Below are 24629 nucleotides of genomic sequence, written 5' to 3'. Positions count from 1 at the left end.
TACACCCTAGTGTAGCAAAACTAATTCTGGAAACACCACTGAAAGCAAGACAGACATACACCCCCAAAACAGCCAAACAACCCTACAGAAGACAGAGAAGCAGAAAGTAAGCAAATTTGTTTATGGATATCATCCTGGGTAACAAAGTCATCCATTTGCTAACAGTTAATTTAGAAAGCTATCTACCAAGAATTTATATCCTCCTTGCAAGGCTGGAAACAAGACTTACTACTGCAAAGCAGAAGAAAAAAGCTCTCGTTCCCTGTTCTCAAGCAACTCACATTAGAACAATTTATTCAAGAGGTAATTAGCAGAGGTAGTGTATTTCCCACTAGAAACATTCTGCAGTCCATGTCTGCAGATCCCAAACACATAGCTTTGCCTTTCAAACAAGTAAGGAGACAGCCAGATTTGCTACTGTAAATGCACAACTGTGATTTGGTAGGAACCAACAGAGCAGGCAACCCTGCCCCCCAGTTGTCTCTCTCAGCTGCCACAGTCCAATGGCCCTCAGTAAAACAGTCACGATGGTCATCCAGCTGCTGTATCACCACTGGGCTTGGTGCCATTTAAAAAAAAAAAAGGAAAAAAAGAAAAACCTACAAAAGCAACAAGAGATTCTTCTTCACCAACCCATCTGTTGGACAGCATTTTATAAAACTAGGAACTGAAGAGCTAACAGGTTTTATTTATTTCTGTGTTTAAAAATACATGGGTTTAACGTTATTCTGTTAAAGGCATGCTCTCAGCCATGAGTTTGTTTGTTCTCACCAGTAAAAAGAACAGGACAAGTCCCAGTATCTTCCTTCCCCCTCACCATCTGTTCCATGCTCTCAGGCCCTCCAAGGTCAAATCGCCTTTAGGGATTCAAATCAGAGATAAGATGGGGATGACATTTCTAATCTTTGTTACACAGGCACAGAATTTATTAGTTTTGGATACAAGGAGCTTTATTTCCAGTATGAATGAATCCAGAGCCAAAAAAAATATACCATGTTACCTGGTTTGTTTGGTGGACCACATCAGCCAAAATCCCCAGCTGTAAGAGCCAGCATTGCCAGCACTGAATAAAGGCATTTCAGAATCTACATTGGACCTCAGATTCAAGAAGGGAAGGTTTCTAAATGCAAACAAAGAACTTTTTCTTTTTTTTTAACCTCAAAAGCAAACACAAAAAGTAACACTAAGCGCTCCATTCCTGGCTCTAAGAAGCTTCTGGCTAACTTTAAGGGCAGTGCAGTCAATTCTGAACACTCTTGAGAATAGCTATTAAAATAAACAAAACTGCAGCTAAGGGTTAGTCATGCCAAACCTCCTCTGTCTACACCCTGCAGCTCAAAGCACCGAAGTCCCGGATGGCAGAACCAGTCCTGTTCCCATTGGTAGGTGAAGCAGAAAAATCACACTGCAGCAAGTGACAGTATGTCCTCAGTTCTCCTCACAATCAGTGTCACTGGTTTAGATGGGTTAAATGCAGTAAGAGAGAAGACTAGTGGTTTAAAAATAGGCAAGTCTATGTTTCTCCAACACGTGATAAGAACACATCATTCTGCCACAGCCCGTGCTTGCAGAGGCCGTGCCCAGCTGGTCTCTTGGTCTGAAGGAGAGCATTTTTGTCCTCTCAGAAACACAGCCCATCCATACCATAACTTAGGCTATACAAAAGGAATTACAGAGTAGCCAGGAGGCCACAAGCACCGACAAAGGCAGCCTCGACTGTGGCAATCGTCAGGCTGCCTGATTTGTTTCACTAGATTCCTTCATGAGAACTCTACGGCCAAAGGCTGTGACTAAATAACAGCTGGCACAGAGAAGGAACATTTGCCAAGCTCAACAACCAGGATTCTTTTCATTGTTTACTGAGATACCTCAGCTTATGAAAATAGGCTCCCATTTTTAACAGGACATAACACAGGAGGCAAGTTGTGAGAATGCCAGGGCAAAGCAGGCTACAAGCTTTCAGTGAAAGTGTTAATACATCCACAGAAGCATCTTCAGAGCCTTGAAAGAGGATACTATGTTATTTGGCCATCTGAAAACCTTCTACATACTTAGGCTCAAAGGCAGAGTGAAATAATGAAGAACTGTTAATTGCCTCTTTCGAATATATTCTCATTTCATCCCACCAGAATATGCAAACTGAATCCCTTGCAATGCAAGAGAAAGGGATAAGCCAGAACCGTCCACCATTAAGAGCCAGACAAGGTTTGGTGAGAAATAGGCTCTGGCTCTCAAGAATCTCAAGGCAATTTCTTGCTCTCTCCTTCACAGGAACAGTTCTACTCCCCCATAACATCTTCTTGGAAGTCATACAGATCCTGGTAAAGCAGATGTCAGCTTCACCTTAGAAAGGCAAGTCAAACATAAAAACAAAGTGGATTTCAGCAGCCAAGGCGCTCCAGGTGTATACTTCTTGAAAAAGTACCACATCTCCTTTTCAGCACATATTTACTTAGAGGTTCTCTGATGATTTATGCTCCTCCCCAGTTCATCTTTGCTCTGTGCCCTCCACAAGCTGAAATTTTTTTTCTGGGCCTCCTTCCCCTAACTCTCTCCCTCTTCAAGGTAGTTTTGGAGTGGTAGGAGTCAGGAACTGGTACGTGAAGAAGCTGTTTGGCTTTACAGTCCTGCAAGAGAGTTACAATGGCCTGACTGCTCTTTGTCTCTTTAAAAATCAGAGAGAAGTACCACCTTTCTGGTCAGTTTTGCTCTGACAAACCAAACCATCAGAAAAGCCAATGTTATTGCATACTTCTGTTTCATTTTAAGGGGTCCACAATTGCAAAATACTGGAAGAACACCTAATCCAGCCAAAATCCAGGAACACCAACTGTGTAGCTTACTGGCCTACAGAAACACTTGCCACTGATATTCTCTCCAAGAAGCAAAGTATATTTTATTCAGTTGTTAACTTTGTATCATTAGGGTAACACCTCAATTGGAAATCTGCTTCCCCTTAGCTCATTTCATGAGCTTCTGAAAGTTTTTTCTAAAGAAAAAAATACACAAAACTAAAAACCAAACCTTCAAACAAATAACAAACCTGTACAAACCTGTAGGCTAGTGAGAACTCACAACCCTACAGCAATGCTGTTCTGGAAAACATGTCATGCCATAAGTTAAACAAAATTTCCCCTTCTGAATGCCGTAATAAAAATGCACAGTAAAGTATTTATGGATTACAAACATATATAAGAATTAGACTGCTCCCTCTGTTCCTTCACTTCAGAAGAACATTCATGTGATTCCTAAGTGTATTTCTATACACTTGTCCTGAATTTTAGTTAGAACAAACTTGTGACAAGGTTGATGCAAGATGAAGGCTCAGATGTTCCATTTCATCAAAATAAGAAATACAGTTATATGTCTCCTACAGTGCTCTGCTAAAAGAGCTTCTTTGGTTTGTTTTATAAGTAGCAAATCAAAGTGCCCTGCATCTTCCTCCAGGAAGTTCCTATATATCGGAAGCAGCATTTAGGCACACACCAAGCTTACTTATTTAAACCTGGAACTCAGCACTGCAGTCCTGTTTCTACCAATACCATTTTCACACTACTTCATCCATAACTTAGCTACAAGACCAGTTAGTTCACCATTTGATATGCTATTAGATAGGGATAACTTTCTCCTCCTCAGCAGAACAAGATTGTGGAGTTTGAGGTCCCACATGGCCTCTCTAACAGCAAGTCCAATCCCAGAAAGGCTGGAGCAGCCAGTTTTGTCACTGCTCCAGACCCCAGTCCTCCTCCTGCTTGGATCAGCCCCAACAAGCCCCACTGATATGAGTACTTCTGATTTTAACAGAAGTGCACATGACATCCTACAAGCCCTCACTCCTGTAGTCTCCACTTCTAATTATGAAAAGCCCTTCTGACTAAAGAAAAACCCTTGAAAACACAAAGCAGATGTGCTGTGAAGGTTTAATCTAGAAAGCACTGAAAAGCACATAGCAACACTCAGATGTACATGATTTTGAAGTCAATTTAACATTTTGGGGTGGTTCCACCTCTTCAATTTTCCCCTGAATTTTAAAAGCAGACAATATTAAATTGCCTGTTCTGAAGAAGTTTGTGGGAAAGAGAAAGAACTTGAGCCAGAAGAACCAGACAAGAAACACTGAAGGAAGCAAAAACCAAAGTTTCCACAGTATCTTTTTTCAATTGTCTGAAAGTTATTAAAAATTTTCTAAGAGAGTTGTTGATGTTCCAAGGTTTTGAATATCACTTTGAGGTACAAGTGACCACTCTGTATTTAAAGCAAAATACACATTACTTAAACATTTTCAGAAAACATTTCTTACACATTTTCTGTGCATTTGCATCTTCTCAGAACATGAAAATTACCAAAGGTCACCATGCAGTTATTTTTCCTCCAATTTTCTGCCTGCCTCTTAAATGGATTTTTAAAGCCACCAATGTTATAAATAGAAGAAATCTAATTATTTCACTGTAGCTTATTATGAATGTTTCTGCATGTCACAAGATTTCCTGTACCACTGCATCAGAAACTGTCAAGATCACTCCAGACTGAAAAAGCCAACAACTGCACATTAAGGCATGAAAGCAGAGTACTGCATCCTGCAATTCCAAACAGCAGGTACCACCATCACGCCTGGCTTTAGGCAAGGCTCTCTTCCTCTCATTCTTGATCCATAAATCCACAGAGATGTTACGAATGGAAACATCTGTCCACTGACAATGTACCTGGATGTCAGAACCTGCACACAACTATGGTGAATGCAGTCAATTTATCTTCTTGACAATTGCCAAATCTCTTCAACTAACATTCCACTTCATGCAAGTGGTGGCACTAATAAAATAGTAGATACCATTTTCTACTCAGCATCTGAACTTTTGCTTCTGTTTATCTAGGGAAGATTCTGTAAACAAAACAACCAGGAGACATGGAAATGCTAGATATCCCTTTGCACTATTAATACTACAAACTCATTTTTGGCTTACCATGGATTCACTGATTAGGAGGAGGAGAAGAGCCTCTTCTACATTGTCTTGAGGGCAGTACACACTGAAAGACAGAACACATTTTTCTGAGGAAGATCAAGAGTTATCCTGCCAGCTTCTTTCTCATTTCACAAGACAATCGGTAACTTGAAACATCTCATTCATAATTCATTTGCTAGGCAATACTGTCTTTGCAGGTTCACACAATTAAAAGCTCTGCAATATATCTTAGATGAGCTGTACTGAACCCTAAATAGATTATTTCAATTTCATAGCAAAGACAGCCCCTTTGGCTGGACTTGCTTCTTCCTGGGAAAAAAAAAAAAACCCACTCAAAGTTTAATGTTTTATTTTTTCAGCAGACTTTTTTAGTTGGAAGTTGAAAAACAAGAAGGCACAAAACTACTACATGAATCAGTGACATAATTAGTAGTACTGAAGAGTGTTCAAATACACTCCTTCCTCCTTCCAATAAACTGAAATAAAAATGAACACTTACTTCTCTTCTGAGTACAGCTCAGGCCTCCGACAAAGAAGATTGCTAACATAAGATTGATATTCCTTGTTCATGAACTCAGGAAGTGGATCAGATAAAGGGCTCCAGTAACAGTCTTCACTGAGGGAATGGAGAAGTACTTGGGCTAACTGTTTGGCTGCAGTCTAGAGATCAGTACAGAAAAAAACATATATCAGTGAAACCTTCTCCAACACAAAAGATTCACCCCTCACCATGTTCCACCTTGGGAAGAAAATGTACCAGCGTGACAATACCACTCTTCAGAAAGCTGGAGTAGCAAAATCAGCTGCTAAGGTCTACAAAAGGGTCAGTTTCTTCCCTCCTGAGAAAAGACCAAATTTCTGCATTTACATGGTCTTGTTGCAATGCTCTAGGGAAAAAGTTATCAAAAAGGCCTGACAGGAAGGGATGCTTTGGTGAACAAGGACAACTGACTGCCACATGGACTGCTGAGACAATCTCACAATAGTTACTATATAGGAGTAGGATGACATGACAAATGTGTTCTCAGCCTCAGAATTTTGTATGCAAATATCATGTCCAGAGGCAACTTTTGTGTTGGCTTTAAAAGATCAACCTTTTATCTGTTAATATCACTCCCCCTTATAGACTCTTATAGTTTCATCTTGGTACTTCTTCTCTCTTCCTGTTGCAGCAAAGGAGGGAGGAGAGAAGATGCTTAGGAACTTTATAGTGGGACAGCAACATCACATGTACTTATTTTACCATCAAGCAGCTCAAGACCCTTCAATAGCTGCTTTCCACTTCATACACACGGCTGGCAAGCTGGGCCCAAAAGGAGGCAAGTTAACTTCACTTAGCAAAACTATCTTTGGCATATACCCTTGTGTGATACCCATCAAATCTCTAATTCCTCACACTGTACATGGATGAGTCTGCAAACATGCTCAGAGACATCACAATGGGTGGTGCCCTCTGTGAATTCTAAGCAGCACACCACTCTATGCTGTAAAATAAATCCTGTACAAAAAAGAGGGCAGGCTGAAACTTCAGCCCTTCTGTCCTAATCTTGCAAATAGTATTTTGCATCTTCTCTCGACTACTGGATATGTATTTTATATTAAATGTACACTTAGAGATGTGTTATGAGCCCACCAACAGAAACTTTCTTTTAAATATCAGGACATGTATGTTATAGATGTCATACCTCAAAATCTATGGGATCAAATAAGCCACACTTAAGTTAAAGTTCCTATTGTTAATTACAGCAAAATAACTTGTTTTGATGCATGGCTCCTGATTTTCACACCCCTCACCACACATGAATTCACTAAATTAGTCTAAAATGCAACCACAGTACTGCCTCTTAAACATCATAAAGGGCAGCTTCATAGATGCAGTGGTCTGAGTGTACCATGGTGTCTCAAAGAAATGTCACCATGTACAACTCCCTGGAAACCCCAAGACCTTCCCTGCCCTGCTACTGACAAGTTACAGAAAGCTGTCTGTTTCTAACTAAGCTTTTCTATGCTTTTTATAGCAAGTAACTATGAGCAAAATAGCCTAGGGCCCTGCAACATTAGCCAGTATCATTTTATCATCACAGTGTGTAATTATTTAGTCAGTTTTACCCTGAGGAATCAACTCTCCTCTATTTTTTCCTACAGTCTTAGAGGGGAGGGAAAATAATTTGCCAGCAATACAAAGATACTGGTTCACACAGAAATAGGAGTACAGTTTGTGGTAAGCCATTCAGAAGGCAAGCAACAAATACTTCTAGTGTCTTTAATTTTAACATACAGTACAGTAGCTATGTAAATTAGCTTCACTCTTGTTTTGACCAAACAAACCAGAACAGGCCAAGACTCTGATTTATGTTATTACTGCCTTTGGCTAAAAAAAGCATCATTATGCTTGAAGAACACTGTGATCCCACAAATTAGGGGGGGGAAAAATCACATGTTTTACTTTCATGCTTGAAAAACTTGTTTAATTAAGCACAATCTTCCCTTTGCCTTCTTGAATGCCTCTTTAAAAATAAATAAGAAAATGAAAGTGCAACTTCTAAATCTCAGGAAAAGCTATTGAATGAACACCTTGAGAGTTGCCCAAAGGTATAAATTCCCCAGGGGTGTTGTACAGCTGTCTCCAGTTGCACAGGGACTGGAGCAATTGAGCCACATTCTGTCACAGTCTAGGAGCACCAGATGGTTAGACTCATTTCAGCAAAATGATAAAACAGGCAAGCACAAAAATACTGCTGAACCCTGATCTCAGTTTGGAATGGACAATTATTTAAGTAATCTCTTCTAATTTGCTGCACAAGCTTCCACATGCATCTGTATTCTCAAAAGCACTACACAAACCCATGCCCACCTCCCCTGCCCAAGTTCTCTGGAATGACACAAAACACAAAGCAGAATCAAGTACAAGTTTAGCTGTAAGAGTATCAATGGTTTTAGGGCTGCAAAGCTTTCATTTCCAAGACTGTTATTCTGCAAGCTATTGACCTTGTCACCTTCTGAGTAACTTCAGGACAAGATCTCTCCAAGGGGAGACAGGGAAGAACCTGTTAAAGGTCCAAGAAGTTAAACAGGCTCATAAATACTTCTTTACCTGAGACATTCAGGATAAAAGGATGCAAAGATGCAGAATGCCAACACCAAAAAGAAAAATTTAAAACAATTAAAATCACTCTGTACTGTATTGAAGGGGACTTGTACAGAAGGAACACTGAGATATCAGTCTAAAAAAGCACTGGTTGTTGCAAGAGACAGAAGTACTTAATGCTTTTACATGTAAATGCAGAAAGGTGTGCATACACACTGAAACTGAGAAAGGTGACACTGTCTTGTTTTCTGAGGACAGCACTGTCAAACTAATAACATCTCTGCTTCTACTAGGGCTAGAAAATGCACTGAAACCAAGAAAACAAAACAAAACACAAAACAAACGCAAGAGAAGTAACCTGTATGGCCAGGTCTGAAAGGTTGCAATTGGGCAGGTCTTTGAATTAAGGGGATCACTTGATATATCACTTCCGAAAGTTAAAAAAAAAAATTTAAAAAGTAAAAGACAAAGCCAGCAATCAATCAAGTGAGGACAAATACACTTTTGTGCTACAGCACTGGTCAATCAAGAGAATTCCTGCATACCAGACTGCCCCACCCTCCCATCTCCCATTCCCTTACCATTTTGAAGGTCTGAGTAGCTTTTGTTTCTACAGTCCGTAGTATTTCTCGCAGACTCCTCATTCCTTTCACAATATTTCTATGGGGAAGACAGAAAAAAAAATAATGAAAAACTCCCAAAATCAGCACACTGGAAACAGAATATTTTTATGATGTGGCAAAGCTCGGCAACACACCTGAAGTTCAAACAACCCCTGAAACAATCACTAACAGTAGTGCAGTAGCGAGACAAGTCACTCTGAGGCACAGACAGGACAATGGCAGAGCAAGGAGCGACGGCTGCATTGCCTACTCCAGATGGCTTTCTAAGAGAAGATCACATTCACATTTGATGAACAGAGGGGACATTTGGAAGCCTTTCATAGCTCATATTTATAAAGCAGATGCTGCTCCTTAAAAGCATGCACATCTCCTCTTCATACACACAGATTGTACTTGTTTGAATTATATTGAGCTTACGTGATGCTTTTAAATGACGATTTCTTTTAGGTGGTGCTTAAACACTTTGTGTCTGATGGTCCAGGCACATGATGAAATTACAATGGTTAAACAGTTAATTATCAGGCAGCTAAGTTGCAGTAACTGTCTGCAATCACAGCTTAACCCGCAGTACAAGGGTTAGACTAAAAAAAACAAATTTAAAAAAAAATCATTATTCTCCATACACCATGAGCAATTAAAGCTGACTAGTTGCCAAATGCTATCTTAATCGTACCCGTGCACTCAGAGAGATGTAGAGAGGAAAGATTAAACACTGTACATATCAGTTAACATGCTGGCAGCCTATCAGCTGTTCAAGGCTAAGGACGTGGCCCCACCACCACAGTAACTGCAAAATGGTTCAATGCACATTCATTGCAGGGTCAAAGCTACCCAAAGACATACAAGCTATCAGAAAAGAAGCAATGTTGTACAAGACAACAAAATAAGCAGTTGTACTGGTACATTAACTGTCACTTCAGCTTATCCAGGAAAATTTTCTGTGCAGACAAAAGCTAAATCTCATTTATAAAGAAAGCCATAAAAACCTTTTCTGTCAAACTGATTAAATTTTCAAGGTAAGCAGTACAAATTGCACTTGTGCCTGCTTTCCTCCACTGCAAACCTTCTTGCACTCCAGAATCAACAGCGAACATTTGATGACAATAAAAAAAGGTAATTATTTTGGAGGTGTAGATAAAAATGTCATCATGTTTACCATGAATATTGGCCACATAAAATGCCACCCTAAAGCTTGTAGTCACCATGTCACAGAATGCAAATGCATATGGCCTTACTTTCAAGCAATACCCATCTCAGTTTCAAATTCTGAGGTAATCTGTAGACTGTCTAATCATAGGCAGTGTATAGGCAGGCAAGAAAGTAAGACAAGGGCAAAAAAGCTGAAAACTTGTAGAGAAAAGTCAAATGCTGTCTTCCTTCCTTCCACTTTCTCCCAAGTAAAAAATGTGCTTCAAATTTATCAAGAGAAAAAAAGGTCAAGAATGATTTTTTAAGTTGGACTTAAATACTTCAGCAAACACTTCAATGACAGGGCCAAGACACCAGGAGCTTTTTTGTGGTTCTAGAATAGAATATATCTACAAAGATGCAGTTTTGGACCTTATGTACAAGTAGTGATCAAATCCAACAGAACTGTTTAATAATTAATAAATTCCTCCATCAAAACAAAATTGAGCTGCCCAACTGCTCTTCCAGATTACTGAAAACTACCAGCATTTTCTGGTCTTCCATGGACTACTTAGGCCAGAAGAGGTATGGAGTATAACAGTTATACAGCATTTTCAAAAATGCATTTATTTAGGTCTCTTTGACCTAAATAATGACATTTATCTTATTAAAGTGCCAATGAATTGCATTAACTAACATCAGAAAGAAGACTAGTGACCACTTGCAAAACAAATTAATTTCATATTTGGCACATACTAAACAAGAAGAAAAACCTACTGAATGTGATAAAATGAGACAGCTTTGTTTCTAGAAAACTAAGGCACCATCACAGTTCAACATTTTAGACAAGGCCATAAAACAAGTTAAGCCTCCTGGCAGAAACACCTTGCTCTGGGGCGGAGGAAGGGGAGAAGAAAAACAAGGAACAGACACACTGAAATGAATGAAAGAATAAATCGCAAATTGCTGCCCATCTGTCAGTAGTCAGGGCTGGAACCATGCAGCACATGACAAATGCTTAGGAACACCTTTAACAGACTTAGGAACACCTTTAACAGACTTAGGAGTGCAAAATGGGTGGCACAGGTGGAGCACCCACCACCTCCCAGCTGCCCTTGTGACCAGGACAGATCAAAGAGTACCCACTCCATCCCCTGAGCTCTCAACAATACCAGTTCTACAGGACTGAGGATTTGGTTTGGCAGCTTTTGTATTTTGAACTTCATCAAACATTACTGAGCTGTGACAGGAAACAGAGCACACCTGCCTGCAAACACAGGAGTTTGTCTTTCCACTCTACTGTTCCAAGCCAAGAGAGCATTTGAGCACATTTCATTTTGAGCATATGAATTGCTCTGCCTATAAGGAAACTCACTGTTCCATTAATAGATGTCCTTTATATACTAAATGTGCAATTGAAGGGATTTTTTTTTTTAATTAGGACCTTAAGAAATTAACAAAAAGAAAAGTATGTATTTGGAACAGAAATACATGCTATGTAGGTGACTGGATGAGGATGCAGTCATAAAGCCTCTGGCAATCCATGGTGCAAACACTTGATCTTACTTAGATTAGAAACCAAACAATCTTGAGCCTCTGCAGGACTTGGATACAGGACTATCTGGAAATCCCAGGTAATGCTGCCTCAAGCCATGGCATCATAAGTGAACATTAGATCATGGAAAAAAAAGGAGCTGGAAGAGTCCATAGGCCCCTATTGTATTGCTAAGAGGCCAGAAAAAGAAATTAGGAAAAACAGGGAGGGAAAAGGACATGATCATTAAACTGCCTTGGTTTTAGCTTTAGCCAGAGTAGCAGTCAGAGCACCATCTGAAAAAAACATGGTAAAGAGCAGTTTTGGATTCAGTTATAGCTAATCTAATAAAAATGAACACAGACAACCATGGGCACAAACTGTGATAAAGAGCAACTTCATTGTCCAGTCAGTCCAGCCTGGCATAAAAATTTGTTTTGTGCATGTACTCTATTAATATAGATTAATTACCAGTCCATGAATCAAAGCAGTCAAGCAGAGTTGTGTCATACAGTCTGGCTAACATTACATAAAATTTAGCATAACATTACATAAAAGACACTAGAAAATAAAGAAGTACACTGTTTGCTATGCAAATTGCTGGGAAAAATATTGACAACAAAGGAGTGGACCGTGGACACAGAGGTTGGCAAAGACAGTCCCCCAACAACATGGTCAACAGCAGATCATGTTCTCATCCCCCATTCATTTACTGCTAAAACAATTAGTTGCTGATAGAACAGACCATCTTGAGATAATTTCTTGGCAGTTTGCAGCATCACCTCTCCAGAGTAAAGCAGTACCCAGAACACAGAAACAGCAGTAACATCAACTGCCTCTGCCCACCTCCTTTTGCATCTTTGCACCTCATCCAGCTTTCTAACAAACTATATCCTCTCCTTAAACAGCTGTTCATGCATAGATACAAGAAAAGGCAAAAAGAAATGAGCCTACAAATGATACATCTGCATCAGAAAAAAACCAAAACAAACAAACCAACCAAAACCCAAAACCTAGTGCAGATGATAACCTTAAGAAAACTGGCTGCCTCTTACAGTATGGCAGCATCTGCCTTCCTATGTTCTGCATCCACAGCATCAACATTCCTCACTGGAGGACCAAAAGAAAGCTTTCTTGGGTTCCAGCATGGCAAACAACTGCAGGAAATGCATCTTCAGCAACAATGTTTTTTCATGGCATGTCATTAAAAGCATCTGTGACTTCTACAGCTGCAAGACTTGCCACTCCTTACAGCTGGCAGTTCAATACCTGAAGGGGAGACTGGACCTTTCTTTCATACTGGTGTCTTCTTTTCACTGCACACTGCAAGAGAAAAGGGCATCCCTGACCACACTCTGAGAAGAACACATCTGATCCTGCCAGCAGGAACAAAAGCATAACAACAGCACTTGTATCCCTGAGCTCTTCTGCCTGTTGAGACAAAAATAAAACACTCACTATTCCTTTTGTGCACATGTAGCACTGGGGAAGGACATCCCACCTCATAGAACCTACCCCCTGAGAGCCTGAACAGTCATCATCCAAGGCCTATTTCCTACCTGAACATGCTGGAAGCAACAAGGGGAACAAAAGCATTTCTTTGAGCTGTTCAGTATCAGGTGGAGTAATCTATTATACTCATGAAGCATCCTAAAAAGCTTCTTCCCATATCCTTCCCCTTTCCATAATACATCCCAATGCTGCTCATGCCCTCTCGTGGCAGAAACCACACATTAGCATCAGCTGCGGGGGTGGACAAGTTGCCACATCCCACCAGGCTCCTTTTATCCCAGTGGACTTTGCAACCCAGGCTGATTTTTCTCACTTGCTCTGCAGGAGGTAAGAAGCCCGTGGGCTTCCACTCCCACCCCAGCTGCAGGAGCTCCATTGCTCTTTCATCAGGAGACAGCTATAGAGAACATGTTGCTGCTATTGCAGCAATTCAGCTTATAATCAAAGCATGGCTTAATTCACACGTGTATTTTGCTTCAAAATGTGTTCCTGTAGAGTTTTTTGTGGTTTGTTTTTGTTTGGGATTTGATTTTTGTTTTTAAGGCTGTCATTAAAATAATATGGGAAGGGAGCATGCAGGGCCCACAGTAATGGCCAAACTAGCCTGCTAGATATAATGAACTCATCACTGATGAAGACTGAATTTACAATGTTGCTGAATAAAATGAACATGAGTTTGATATTCAAAAGGTGCCTGGAGGACATCAGTGCCATATGTTCTAAATGGGATTTTATTTTACTACATAGTTAATGGGCTTACTGGCAAGAACTGAGCTTTTTGTTTGCCCTGAGAAGGGCAGAAGGTTAGGAAAGCACATACTGTGCCACAGCTGGCCAACCCCCAGCTCACCTGGGAAAACCACATACCAAGCAGACACTGAGACTATGCTTCACAAGTTCATACTTCACTTTATGCATAAACTTGTACTTTCCTGACTAAAGGGGTCATTTTACAACATCTGAGCTATGTGTTTTTGTAAGCCTCCAGGTTAAAACAAGGCTTACCTGAAGGCACATCTCATGGATATGCTTACAGGTACAGCTTTGCTCCATACACATGGAGAACAGTGACTATTCACAGCTGCATTTAAAGCCATCCTCAGGGGATAAAAAGGTAGCAAAAAAAGCCCTAAAGAAGAAGCAAGCTCCTCCTCCAGCAGAATGAAAAAATACTATCAGTTTTCTACAGAAGGATTTAAACTGATTTTTGTTGGGATTTTTTTTCCTAGTTTTTTTCTTTTCAATCACAGAATCACACAGAATAACTGTGTGATTCTTCCCTATTTTTTTTTGCTTTCTTTTCCATTCTACTCAGCAGGAAAAGAAACAAAGAAAATGAGAGAAAGTATCTTTCACTGGGGATGAAGGCAAAAAAAGCCAAAATGAAATACTTGTGAACACACTTTCTAGTGAGAAACCCAGAATCGGACTCCTTGATAATAAATGGGATAATATGGTGCAAGAAGAGGACTAAGGAAGGATAGAGTCTTACAAGTACTGTTTACTCATGCTGAAGAGACACTCTCCTACATGACAAAATCTCTCCACTGGATAACCAGAGTTAATTATGTTTTGAAGACACAGCCTGGTTTAGGGAACAGCACGTCCTCACCAATGGCCTTTGGAAGTGGGCATTCACAGCATCTTTTCTGCTGATCTTGAGAAGGTTTTTCACTTAGGCTCATAAATTCACTATAGGCTTGTAGATACTAACTCCTCCTGCCCTTCTGAAGTTCACTGGGAGCTGTATTTCAGAGGCATAATAAATACCCTGGAGCAGCACTGTTCCTGCATACATTCTCCATAGTAAAAACACACAGATTTGAGGCACTGATTAGCATATTTAAGACCTTACACAAACAAACAAATGGAAGAAACTACCTGTAAGACTTTACTGAACTCTAAACCAGGCGCTGAAAATTTTAAGGGCACACAGCCATGTAAATTACACTCTCTCTCCACAGTCAAACTCCTCTTGTCTCCACAGGGAGCAAAGCTGAGTCAAGACAAGAATATTGTTCTACCCCACCTTACTTGCAGGTCTGGAAAATGATGCTTACGACTCTTAAGAAAGACAGAGAGACACAAATAGAAGAAAGAGAAGGACACAGAGGAGACTTGAGGTGAGCCAGCAGCCAAAAGTCATAACAGAACATAAGAAAATAAATTAGTATTAATCTGAGACAAAACATGGGATATTACCTAATTTTATTAATATCTGCATCCACCTACCCTTTCTTTAACTGAGTCACATAGGCACTCTGTAGAGCTGCTTCCAGAAAGTAGGAAAGTTCAAACTCAGAGTAAGTCACATTGCTGCCCTTGATACTCCTTGAATGTGTGTTGTTTAAGGTCTGTGAGGGGAAAAACAGAAATATCTTGGAATACAGATAACTGTCGAAATTAGCCAAGTCCTTGTGAGCCAGTGTTGAGTTTTATCTTCGACAATTAAATGTTACATTTATCAGCTATTCAAAAAAGTTATAAAATCAATTTTAAAATAATTTATACAATTACTTCCATGAGATATTCTGCATCCGAGTTTTGAAACCTTTCCAACCTTTAATAAAGTAAGCAGAAAGCTACATATTAGCACCAACAGCTTGGGAAATACCACACAAACTACAAAGATCCAGTATGTTGCACAGAAATATCAATACAATGTTTGAGTAGGTTTATCTAGTTCAATATAACATAAATATTTGTTAAGAGTTAGGAAGCCATCAGGAGTCCTGATGGAAGAATCTTAATCTTTCCTCTATTTGTCCTATCAGATCTTCCTTGGTTTTGCTTCCTTACTGGCAACAAGCCGCTTCCATTGTTGAAAGTTGCCTTTCCAAAGCAGGGCTTTTCATCTAGGACTGGAGAAGGACTATGAACTTCTACTGTGTCTGTCATCAACCCTGCATTTTTGTCTCTGTGTCCAGAGACAACTACGTGAAAGAAGGATGTAGAGAGGTGGGGGAGTCGGTCTCCTTGCAAGTAACAAGTGACAGGACAAGAGGAAATGGCCTCAAGTTGTGATATAGGGAAAAATTTCTTCACTGAGAGAATGGTCCAGTATTGGAACAAGCAGTCCAGGGAAGTGGTGGAATCATCATCCTTGGAAGTGCTCAAAAAGCATGTGGTGTTGGCACCTGGCAACATGGTTTAGTGGCAAACATGGTAGTCTGAATTAATAGCTGGCCTCAGTAAATCCAGAGGTCTTTCCCAACCTCACTGATTCTATGATTCTAAGTGAATTAATTACAGGTCAGACCCTTTTTCTTCTTCACAGACCCAAGCTGTCAGTCAAAGAAATTTAAAGCATCCAGCACTGGCAGGAACTCATTCTTCCACAATGGAAGGACAGTAATAGTTTCAATTTAAAGACTATCCCATTTCATTTTTTTCTGCAGAGAAACAGAGCAGGCCTCTTCTCAGTTTCCTTTTTTAATACTTTTTTGTACATGGACTAAGCTTATTTTTTCCTGTTTCAACACAATTAAAAACAAAACTTGAAACAGAAACACACCTTTGCTACTGAGAAGAGCAGAAGTATCTGGTCAGGTCAAAGGCCTTTCAGTTATGGGACAGACAACAATGCATTGCCATCAGTACTGCTGATGCCAAGCATGATGTGTGGCATAGGAAAGGCATGGAAGCACATGGTATGTCCTCAGCTAGGCAAAGTCTGCATGTGCCCAGCAAATCAGCACCACCTATTATCTGCATGGCTCCGTGGAAGGCTCCCAGTATCCACCCTCCCAACCACTGGCTAAGCAGCGACTTGCAACTAATCACAGAATCACTGAATGGTTTGGTTTGGAAGGGACCTTAAACGATCATCCAGTTTCCATCTCCCTGCCATGGGCAGGGACGTCTTCCACTACACCAGGCAGCCCGAGCCCCACCCAGCCTGGCCTTGAACACTTCCAGGGATGGAGGACTCAGGTTCTAATGATCTGGATTCCTCAAGGTTCACTTGGAGAAGGTGAAGTACTGGTAATTAAACTGCTATGGCTGACCCAAAAAGGTTTCTTTCAGCTCATTAGGGATCTCAATAGCCACTGCTGTGCATCGTTTACACAGCAGGTATGTAAAATGTCTTGAGTTCCTTCATACCAGCACTTGCCATGCAAAGCTCATAGTTCCTCTTTAGTAAGGGCTAAACTTGAGATGCAAGTTGTGCATATCTGAAGTATTTGGTGCATTACCACAGGCAGAACTTATTTCCAGACCTCATTCTCAGAAGAAATAGGTAGAGACCAGCTAAACTGCTGTTTTGCAAATGATTTTACTGACACACCTCACCTCTTCCAACTTGTTCTCAGATTCCTTGCTATGATCTCTTGACATTTCTCCATTTTTTCATTTTTGCTGTCAAACCCCTAGAAATTTCACCCAGGCCATACCGTAAGCACATTTTATCTTACCTTCTCAAGCTCCTGCAAGTATACCTGGGCAATAACACACGCTCTCTCAAAACAAGCCATGACTTCCTCCTCCCTCTCACAGAGTCGAGCACGTGAGGCAATTGAGTTGGTTGAGCGCTCCAGTGACAAACCTGCAAAATGGCAACATCATCTTTAGCTGAAGCCCACCAACAGCAGTATGGCCATATTATTTTTAATTTACCAGCTGTCAGGAAGGCTTTTCCACATGTGGTTTCCCTCTCAATTTGATGACTTTCAGGACACTACCACCATGAAAATACAATTCCTACACATGCAAGGCATCTTTGTCATGCTGCCCACACTGCCACTGTACACTCCTACCGTGCCTTTCAAACACTTTATGAAGGCAGGACACACAATCCCTCTGGTAGGAATCAGCAAACAGAGAAATTTAGGCCTACATTTCCAGAGACAGCTACAGATCTTGGGTGCTTCAATTCAGTGCCAGCCTGGCACTGAATTTCATCATTTCTAGGCATCTGCTACTTCAAGTGAAGCTTTCAATAACCAGCAGTGTTGAGGGGAAAAAAACAAACAAAAAAATTGCCTAACTGGAAAATTATACAGAAGCAAAGTCGGAAAATCTGAGGCCTCTCTTGGAAAATCTGAGCACATGCAGACTGCTCATGGACACACAGCAAACTCTTGGCACGGCACAAGAGACTCTTAACCACAAGATCATTCCCTTTCCAAAGGAAGGAAAAAACCCTGGGTTTTTTACTACTGAACTTCTTTCTTGTATCATTATCCAACACCACCAATAAACACAGAATATGTTAACTGAAGATGCACAGCTACTGGTCCCTACGTTAAAAGTTTCTCCTACCAGACTCTTGTCTGGCATCACACTATGACATCCTTTCTACCCTTAAATCTAAGTGGATGGTGTATGGACACATCCATACACCAGTTTTATTCTGATTGGTACAGGTTCTTATGCCACGCTGGATCTCTACAAGACACCACTGCTCGAAAACTTGGATCTTCACCAATCACAGCTGCACTGACACCTCATAGCCCGACACACGTTGAAAAAAGTTCAGCACATGCTTTCCAATTAATTTTATATATAACAATGTTCCCTAATAACAAAGACAAATATGTAAGATGCAATACAAAATTCTAGTCTGCTGACTCAGATCCACAGAGGTGACAAAAGAAGAAAAGAATTCAGCTGTCCAGACAGCTCTTCAATGAAGTAATTTGAACTGTTGCAGCATATGGCAAGGAATTTGGGAGGACCCACCACAGCCACCAACCATGCTTTCCTGGACTTCCACAGTTTGCAAAGCACAGCACCTCAGACTGCTCATTCCAGGAGTCTTGGCAACAAGCTGCTGTGAGGCAGCAACAGGCAGCCAGGTTTCCCCATGATGTATGATACAGTCTGGGCGCTCATGCTGGAGGAGCCTGAGGTTCCTAGGCAGTCTTAGCTTTGTTTACTTCTGATGTCCAACATTTGTTCCGTCCCCTTGGTTACTCTGCAAGGAGTTTCCCTATCCCATGTCTTACATTTGAGCCAGACATAAGCAGTTAGTTCAGTGGGTTGGGAAAAGGCCTCCCTGGTTCAAGCTCAGGAGGTGGCTCCCCACTCCTTCTATCCTCTCCCAAGTCAGAAGTACACAGTGTGCTCCCTCAAAGATCTATATCTTGAAGGAACACACATTCATACTTTTCACCTCTGAAAATACAGACCGGAGTAGAACAGGAGGACTGAATTTACTTCAAAATGACAGGATGTGTGGGAGAGGGATGACAATCATTTTGCTGCTTTTAAGTAATGCCCAATCTTTGTTTTCTTCTTCCTTCTGGTGAACATCCAGACATAACAGATTTTGTCTCTAGTTCATCTATGAAGTCTCCGTCTTTATATCATGGGTTGCTTTCCTATTATTTTGATACTTCCATTTTCCAACCCCTTAACTTTGTAGTGAGTGAAGGGAAAAATGCTCATTAACTCTCTCTACAGCAAAAGAACAAACCAAAAGTATCCAGCGCTACAGTCAGAACAAATAACCTACAAACGTTCTTACACCCATCTCAGTTTTATCTACCTCTGAATTTCTAGTCATTTCTCTTAAGTGAAAATAAATTCTAAGAAGTCTGCATTTCAGACTCATTTCCCTTAACGTGCAAAGTAGGGCTGAAGGCCCTGCAAAAAAAAATCCACTACGATCTACTGACATTCACATACAAGCAGCATTTTAATCAAACTGCAAGAGGCATTCTAACACAGTCTGTATGGGGGCGTTTATCGTGGGAGATGTCACACGGATAGCAGAGGCTGATAAAAAACCATTTACATGCTACAGCCCACTGCAAGGAGTTACTACCTCTAAGCTCTGACATGGGGGAGGAAAGCAACCAGCCTCTGCCAGCACCAGGTACTGACAACAAACATGCCCATCCATGCAAGTCAGAAAAACGGAGCTGGGGCTGATCAGAGACAGAGGAAGGAACATATCCAGAAGGATTCTTACCACACTAAGTATCCAGCAATACAGTGTGTTAAAACATATACTATGCTACACTGCACTACTTGTAAAGGGCTAGAAGGAAAATGACCCACATGATGCAACATTAGTCATCGTTCTCTCTCTATTACTCATGCATTGACCTGATGTCATACGAGTACAAAACCTTCTACAGAATCTAAACAGGGCTATTCTTCCCGTCCACAGAAATGCAATGAAAAGAAAAATTAGAGCAAGCAGACTGCAAATGCAGTATACAAGGGGAAGAACAGAAATAAAACAACATAAGTTCCCTACTCTTGCAGCCACCAATTCAGTTCCCACTGTACAAGGCCCCAACAAAAAGATTTGCTTAGGATGCAGCTGGGTAAGACTTGAGAAGCCCACCAGCATAAAGAGCACCAATTCCACTAACTCTTGTCCATCCTCCAGTTGCCAGCACAGAAAAGACTTTGCAGCACAACACACAATTTAATTCCAACTCAGTTTCCACAATGTGTCAGAAAGCCACTAAAGTGCATATTACTTCCACGCTGGGTTTAGCAAGCAAAGTGGAGCTATTGCAAAGACAGAATTAGCTTCCAAGAAAATAATGACTCACGTGCTTTCTTGTTAGCTGGTTACGGTAAAGGGACTCGGGTATTTCTCACAATCAGCTGTGGAAAGCAAATATCAACTTAAAGCTTATCTATGCTAAGATTTTTCTCATATGAATCAGGAGCCCAAATTTAAATAGATACATACCTATATAGTGTAGTAGTTTATCATACAGTGCAGACAGTTTTCTAATAGAATATCTTGAGCCCAGGCTCAAGATTTCGAGACCTATTTCAAGATTATCCTTCTTTAAAAGAACAAATTCCACCCACTTTAGAGGAAGTAACTTTCTATGTATAGAAATGCTGCTTTTCTCTCCTGTATAAAGGCAAAGCTTCCATTCACCTCCTCTAATTCTCCCAATCATTCATCTCTGGCTCTTTACCTTTCTATCATCTTTGTCCCTTCTTCCCCACCCCCAAATGTAAGCTGCATTTACGTAAGAAAAATCCCAAATCTGTAAGGTTTGTAAGATGTACCACTGAAGTAATCTTTTCCTTGAGTTGAAATGCACTGCTCTCAAATATGGAAATCTGAAAGGGGAAATTTTATGAAGGCGCATTTCCACTTTCATCTCAGTCATTCCTTGCCAAGGGAAGCCACTGATATCATATAGCTCCAATGCTCTGAGGTGATATTATGACCAGAACTGGAACATCATGGGCATGCGGTATCAGTCTCTCAGCAACATAAATGGGATGAAAATTCATGCTTGAAGGCACATGGTCTGACTTGCTACACAAAAAAGGGCCAGCTCAGGGTGTTACTCAGTTTGGTCTTGAAAGCCTCAGTGCACGAGTGGAGACTGCACATGGACTAGGGAGGAGATTAAGGTAGCTTTATTTTTCTATGGTTCATAAACTAGCTCACCAAATAGCAGCTCTCCTCCTTCCAAGTATGAACAATATACCAATCCTTTCCTTTTTACACAGATTTCAAGCCTCCTATACTTGGATGAATTTAGACAACCAGGGAACAGGTGCAAGAATTCGAGGTCATCTCTTTCACCAACAGTGCTACCCTGCAGCTGCTAAAATCCCATGGCCCAGGAGCATCAGAGCTACCTGGCAAGCTAAAGAAGAGATCAAAGAAAAGCAACAGCATGAAGAGCATGAACACAAACTCATGTGTTGCATCCCAGTGCTATGTGTTGAACACACCTATGGCAACGTGAAGCAAAAGACATCTTAGTGTGGAACTTACAGCCCTGCCAACAGCACCAGCCCCAGTCTGCAGAGCAAGGTTCCACTGTGCTCCTGGGCCACACAGAGAGGCCAGCCTGGCCAGAAGACACTGTGATGCTAACATAAATGCATGTGATAGTTTTACTCTATGTACAGGAAGGTAAGTAATTTGTCTTGAGGTAAGCCATGCATGACATACTGCATGATACTGCATGGTAACATCTGCTTCAAGGAAACTTGTTGTGTGCACATTCCCATCCTGCAGAATGCCAGGTCATTCCAGGTCACTGTCCCCAAGCAGAGGATGCACTTCTACCATGTGGCCTTCAGTCTAGTTCAGAAATGTCGCTCTAGGAAATTAATTAGCATTGAAACAAGAATACTTTTAAGACTTCAAACATATACACGTGCATGCTGACTAATCAACATTCATCAGAATACCAAACACTTTCCAGAGACAAAATTCAAAAGCACAACCAAACCACTCGAGAGATGGTATTACAACCAGTTTGCCCTGCCAGCTAAGGTTTGAATTTAAGAGCACAGTCCCAAATTAACCTATTCCATTACAGTGTCTTGGAAAGCAAAATAGCCCAAACCTCAACAAGCAGCAGTTGGGATTAGTTCGACACAGGCAAGACCCAGCACCATGCATTATTTCTGCCACAATCCACAGCAGTTTAAATAATTCACAACCTGGTCTAGACACTTTTCTCCCCAGCAACTAAGCTATGATTTTCATCAGGACTTATTTGCAATGGAAACAGAAGAAGGGGAAGAAAGGCGTAGAAGCCCTTGATTTTGAACACATTGATTCATACTGCAGCCCATGAAAGGTGGGGACAAAGAGACAAGTTTTGCTGTTCAAGAAAGCTCCATTCTTTGCTACTTACTATTATACCAGATTGCCAGAAATTTACAATAATCTGGTAAAATCTTGAGGTATCTTTCATATAAAAGTCTCAAAGGTAAAAAGGCAGAAAATTCCAGTAACCCCATGTACAATTATCTGAAAACCTTTCTAACTATAAACTGGGAATAAAGCTTGAAATTTAAGTAACCTGTGAAGGCTGCTCAGTTGCATCAATGCAGAACTCAACACCTCATTCTCCCCCCTTTCCTAATAGATGCAGTAAACCAATGCTAACAATGTTACTCCAATTATTTCCAAAGCAGGAACTCTATTTGGTCAGACTTGTAATTACAGCTCAAGTTTATTGCTAAAATTAGGACAGCTTTTTGATTGAGTGGCTGTGAAGCCAGAAGGCAGTAAGCACTCCCCTGAGATGCAACCTCAGTGCCCTGCCCTCAATCAATACTGCATAGGATCTGCATCACACGCATACCCTATGCACTGCAGAAAGCAGCAGCTTTAATCCACAGACACTAATTCCTTGGAGCATATCCAGACCCGCTCAACTGGCTGTTCTTAACCTCCATGGCATGTCTTTTAATCTTTGCTTTAAGCTGTAATACAGTGGTCTCCAAAATTCCTTTATCATATTAAGAAAAAAATCTGAGCATATATACTCTAATATATGCATATAGCTACACACAGGCATTGCTTCACAAATTATTTAGTATAGATTTATGTGTTTATTTTTTCAAAAATACCTGCTAGATAACATGCTACTGGCAGCTACCTATCAGCAGAGAAAAGCCCTGTAAAATCAGAACATTTGACTTTTTGTAAAAGCATAAAGGCAGTAATTCACCTTTAAGTTTGACAACTATTTTAACCATTTTGCCATGAAATAACCACTGAGCTGTGGTGTGTACAGATTTTCATGGTCATTCCCATCTCATTACAAACTAGATTCTATTTAGCTCTTGTGTTTATAAAGTCAACCTCACTGATGCCATTCTACAGCACTTTGTGCATTTCTGGGCTGAACTGTGCTCCTAAGCAGTTCTTAATGTATTTCATTATTGAATCAGAATGTGGCAAGTTCTTTAAGATGAGATATGTTAGAAACATTTATACTTCCATGCTACTACATACTAAGCCTCCCACACTGTCCAATTTCTTCTAATGCCTGTTTTTTCAAGTCTTTGGTAATGTGTTCTGTGTCTCTTTCAAAGGAAAGCATTTTAGTTTGCTGCTATGTAAGTTTTTTCATATTACTTCAGCCATTTTTCCACAGCAGGAAGAACGATTGTTTCCCCAATGGTATCTTTTTTCACATTTTGCCTTTACATAAGAAAGATAAAGAGAGGCTTCTAAAAATTTAAGTACTTAATTGAGTGTCATTAGACTTCACTGATTAGATCCAATCCAACTGTCACTGCTTTTACCTGATTGAAGAGCTCATGCTAAAAATGTAAGCTCTGACATTCTTACCCTTCACTTGTGCTCCTATTTCTAGTATTACCTGAAATCCACAGGTTTTTGAGGAAATCTTTAAGCTACATGTCTATTTCATAAGGGTTAGTTTAATTAAAACTAGACAATATACTACATAAAATCCACTTAAGTAGGCACAAGTGAGCTGCAACACATGAAAATGAATGAAATAGTGAGGATACCCTTCTACAGTGTGAAACATCCTGTTTTGCAACACTTTCGTAAGCTCTATGTGACACAAGACCCTCTGACATACAAACTAAGTCAGGGAACCACTTTCAACAAAATATTGAAGATTTATTTCAATGTGAGGTGGTCTTTTGGTTGGTTTTTTTGGTTTGTTTTTTTTTTTTTCTGGTGGATTTTTTAAGAAAAAAATAAGTTATAGTATTTTCTTCTGCATCACAGTAAATCATCTTGCTCAACCCCTGGGGCACATGCATCACTTTGGGGGCCCCTGCTGTAACATACTGATTGTCCTGGTTGGTATAAGAGGCCACCTCCATTCTGTGACATCAAGATACATCTACTGGAGCAATGCTCTGAAGCACAGCAAAGACAGGGGTGACCAGTAATCTCTGACAGCCCCACATCTAAAGATTTTGTCAGTACCAGACACATCTATAAACTGTCACGGCATACTGCAGAAATCACTCTTGTTCCCTAGTCTAACTACAACAGGAAGAAGCAGAAGAGAAAAAACACTAAGTTGAAGGGGTAGAAGGGAGAGGAGATGGTACTGATGACC

General features: G+C 40.5%; 1 protein-coding gene across 6 annotated transcripts in view; it reads right to left on the bottom strand.

The window, feature by feature from the left end:
* TTC7A (tetratricopeptide repeat domain 7A) overlaps window positions 1–24629 on the bottom strand; it is a 204013-nt gene that overhangs the window by 165266 nt on the left and 14118 nt on the right. For 4 of the 6 annotated variants that reach the window (XM_064414482.1, XM_064414479.1, XM_064414477.1 and 1 more), the window contains 5 exons: window positions 17262–17392; window positions 15079–15200; window positions 8631–8709; window positions 5461–5621; window positions 4962–5025 (listed from right to left, as the gene is read on the bottom strand). In XM_064414482.1, the coding sequence (XP_064270552.1) occupies window positions 4962–5025; window positions 5461–5621; window positions 8631–8709; window positions 15079–15200; window positions 17262–17392 (557 nt within the window). Of the gene's footprint in view, window positions 1–4961; window positions 5026–5460; window positions 5622–8630; window positions 8710–8806; window positions 9026–15078; window positions 15201–17261; window positions 17393–20357; window positions 20394–24629 lie in introns of those variants that run through there. The other 2 variants (XM_064414481.1, XM_064414483.1) reach the window with 2 other exon arrangements.

The sequence above is a fragment of the Passer domesticus genome, chromosome 3, assembly GCF_036417665.1.
Source record: "Passer domesticus isolate bPasDom1 chromosome 3, bPasDom1.hap1, whole genome shotgun sequence".
NCBI lineage: Eukaryota > Metazoa > Chordata > Aves > Passeriformes > Passeridae > Passer > Passer domesticus.
The sequence above is the reverse complement of the archived record's forward strand: the minus strand, read 5'-3'. Positions and strand labels throughout refer to the sequence as shown.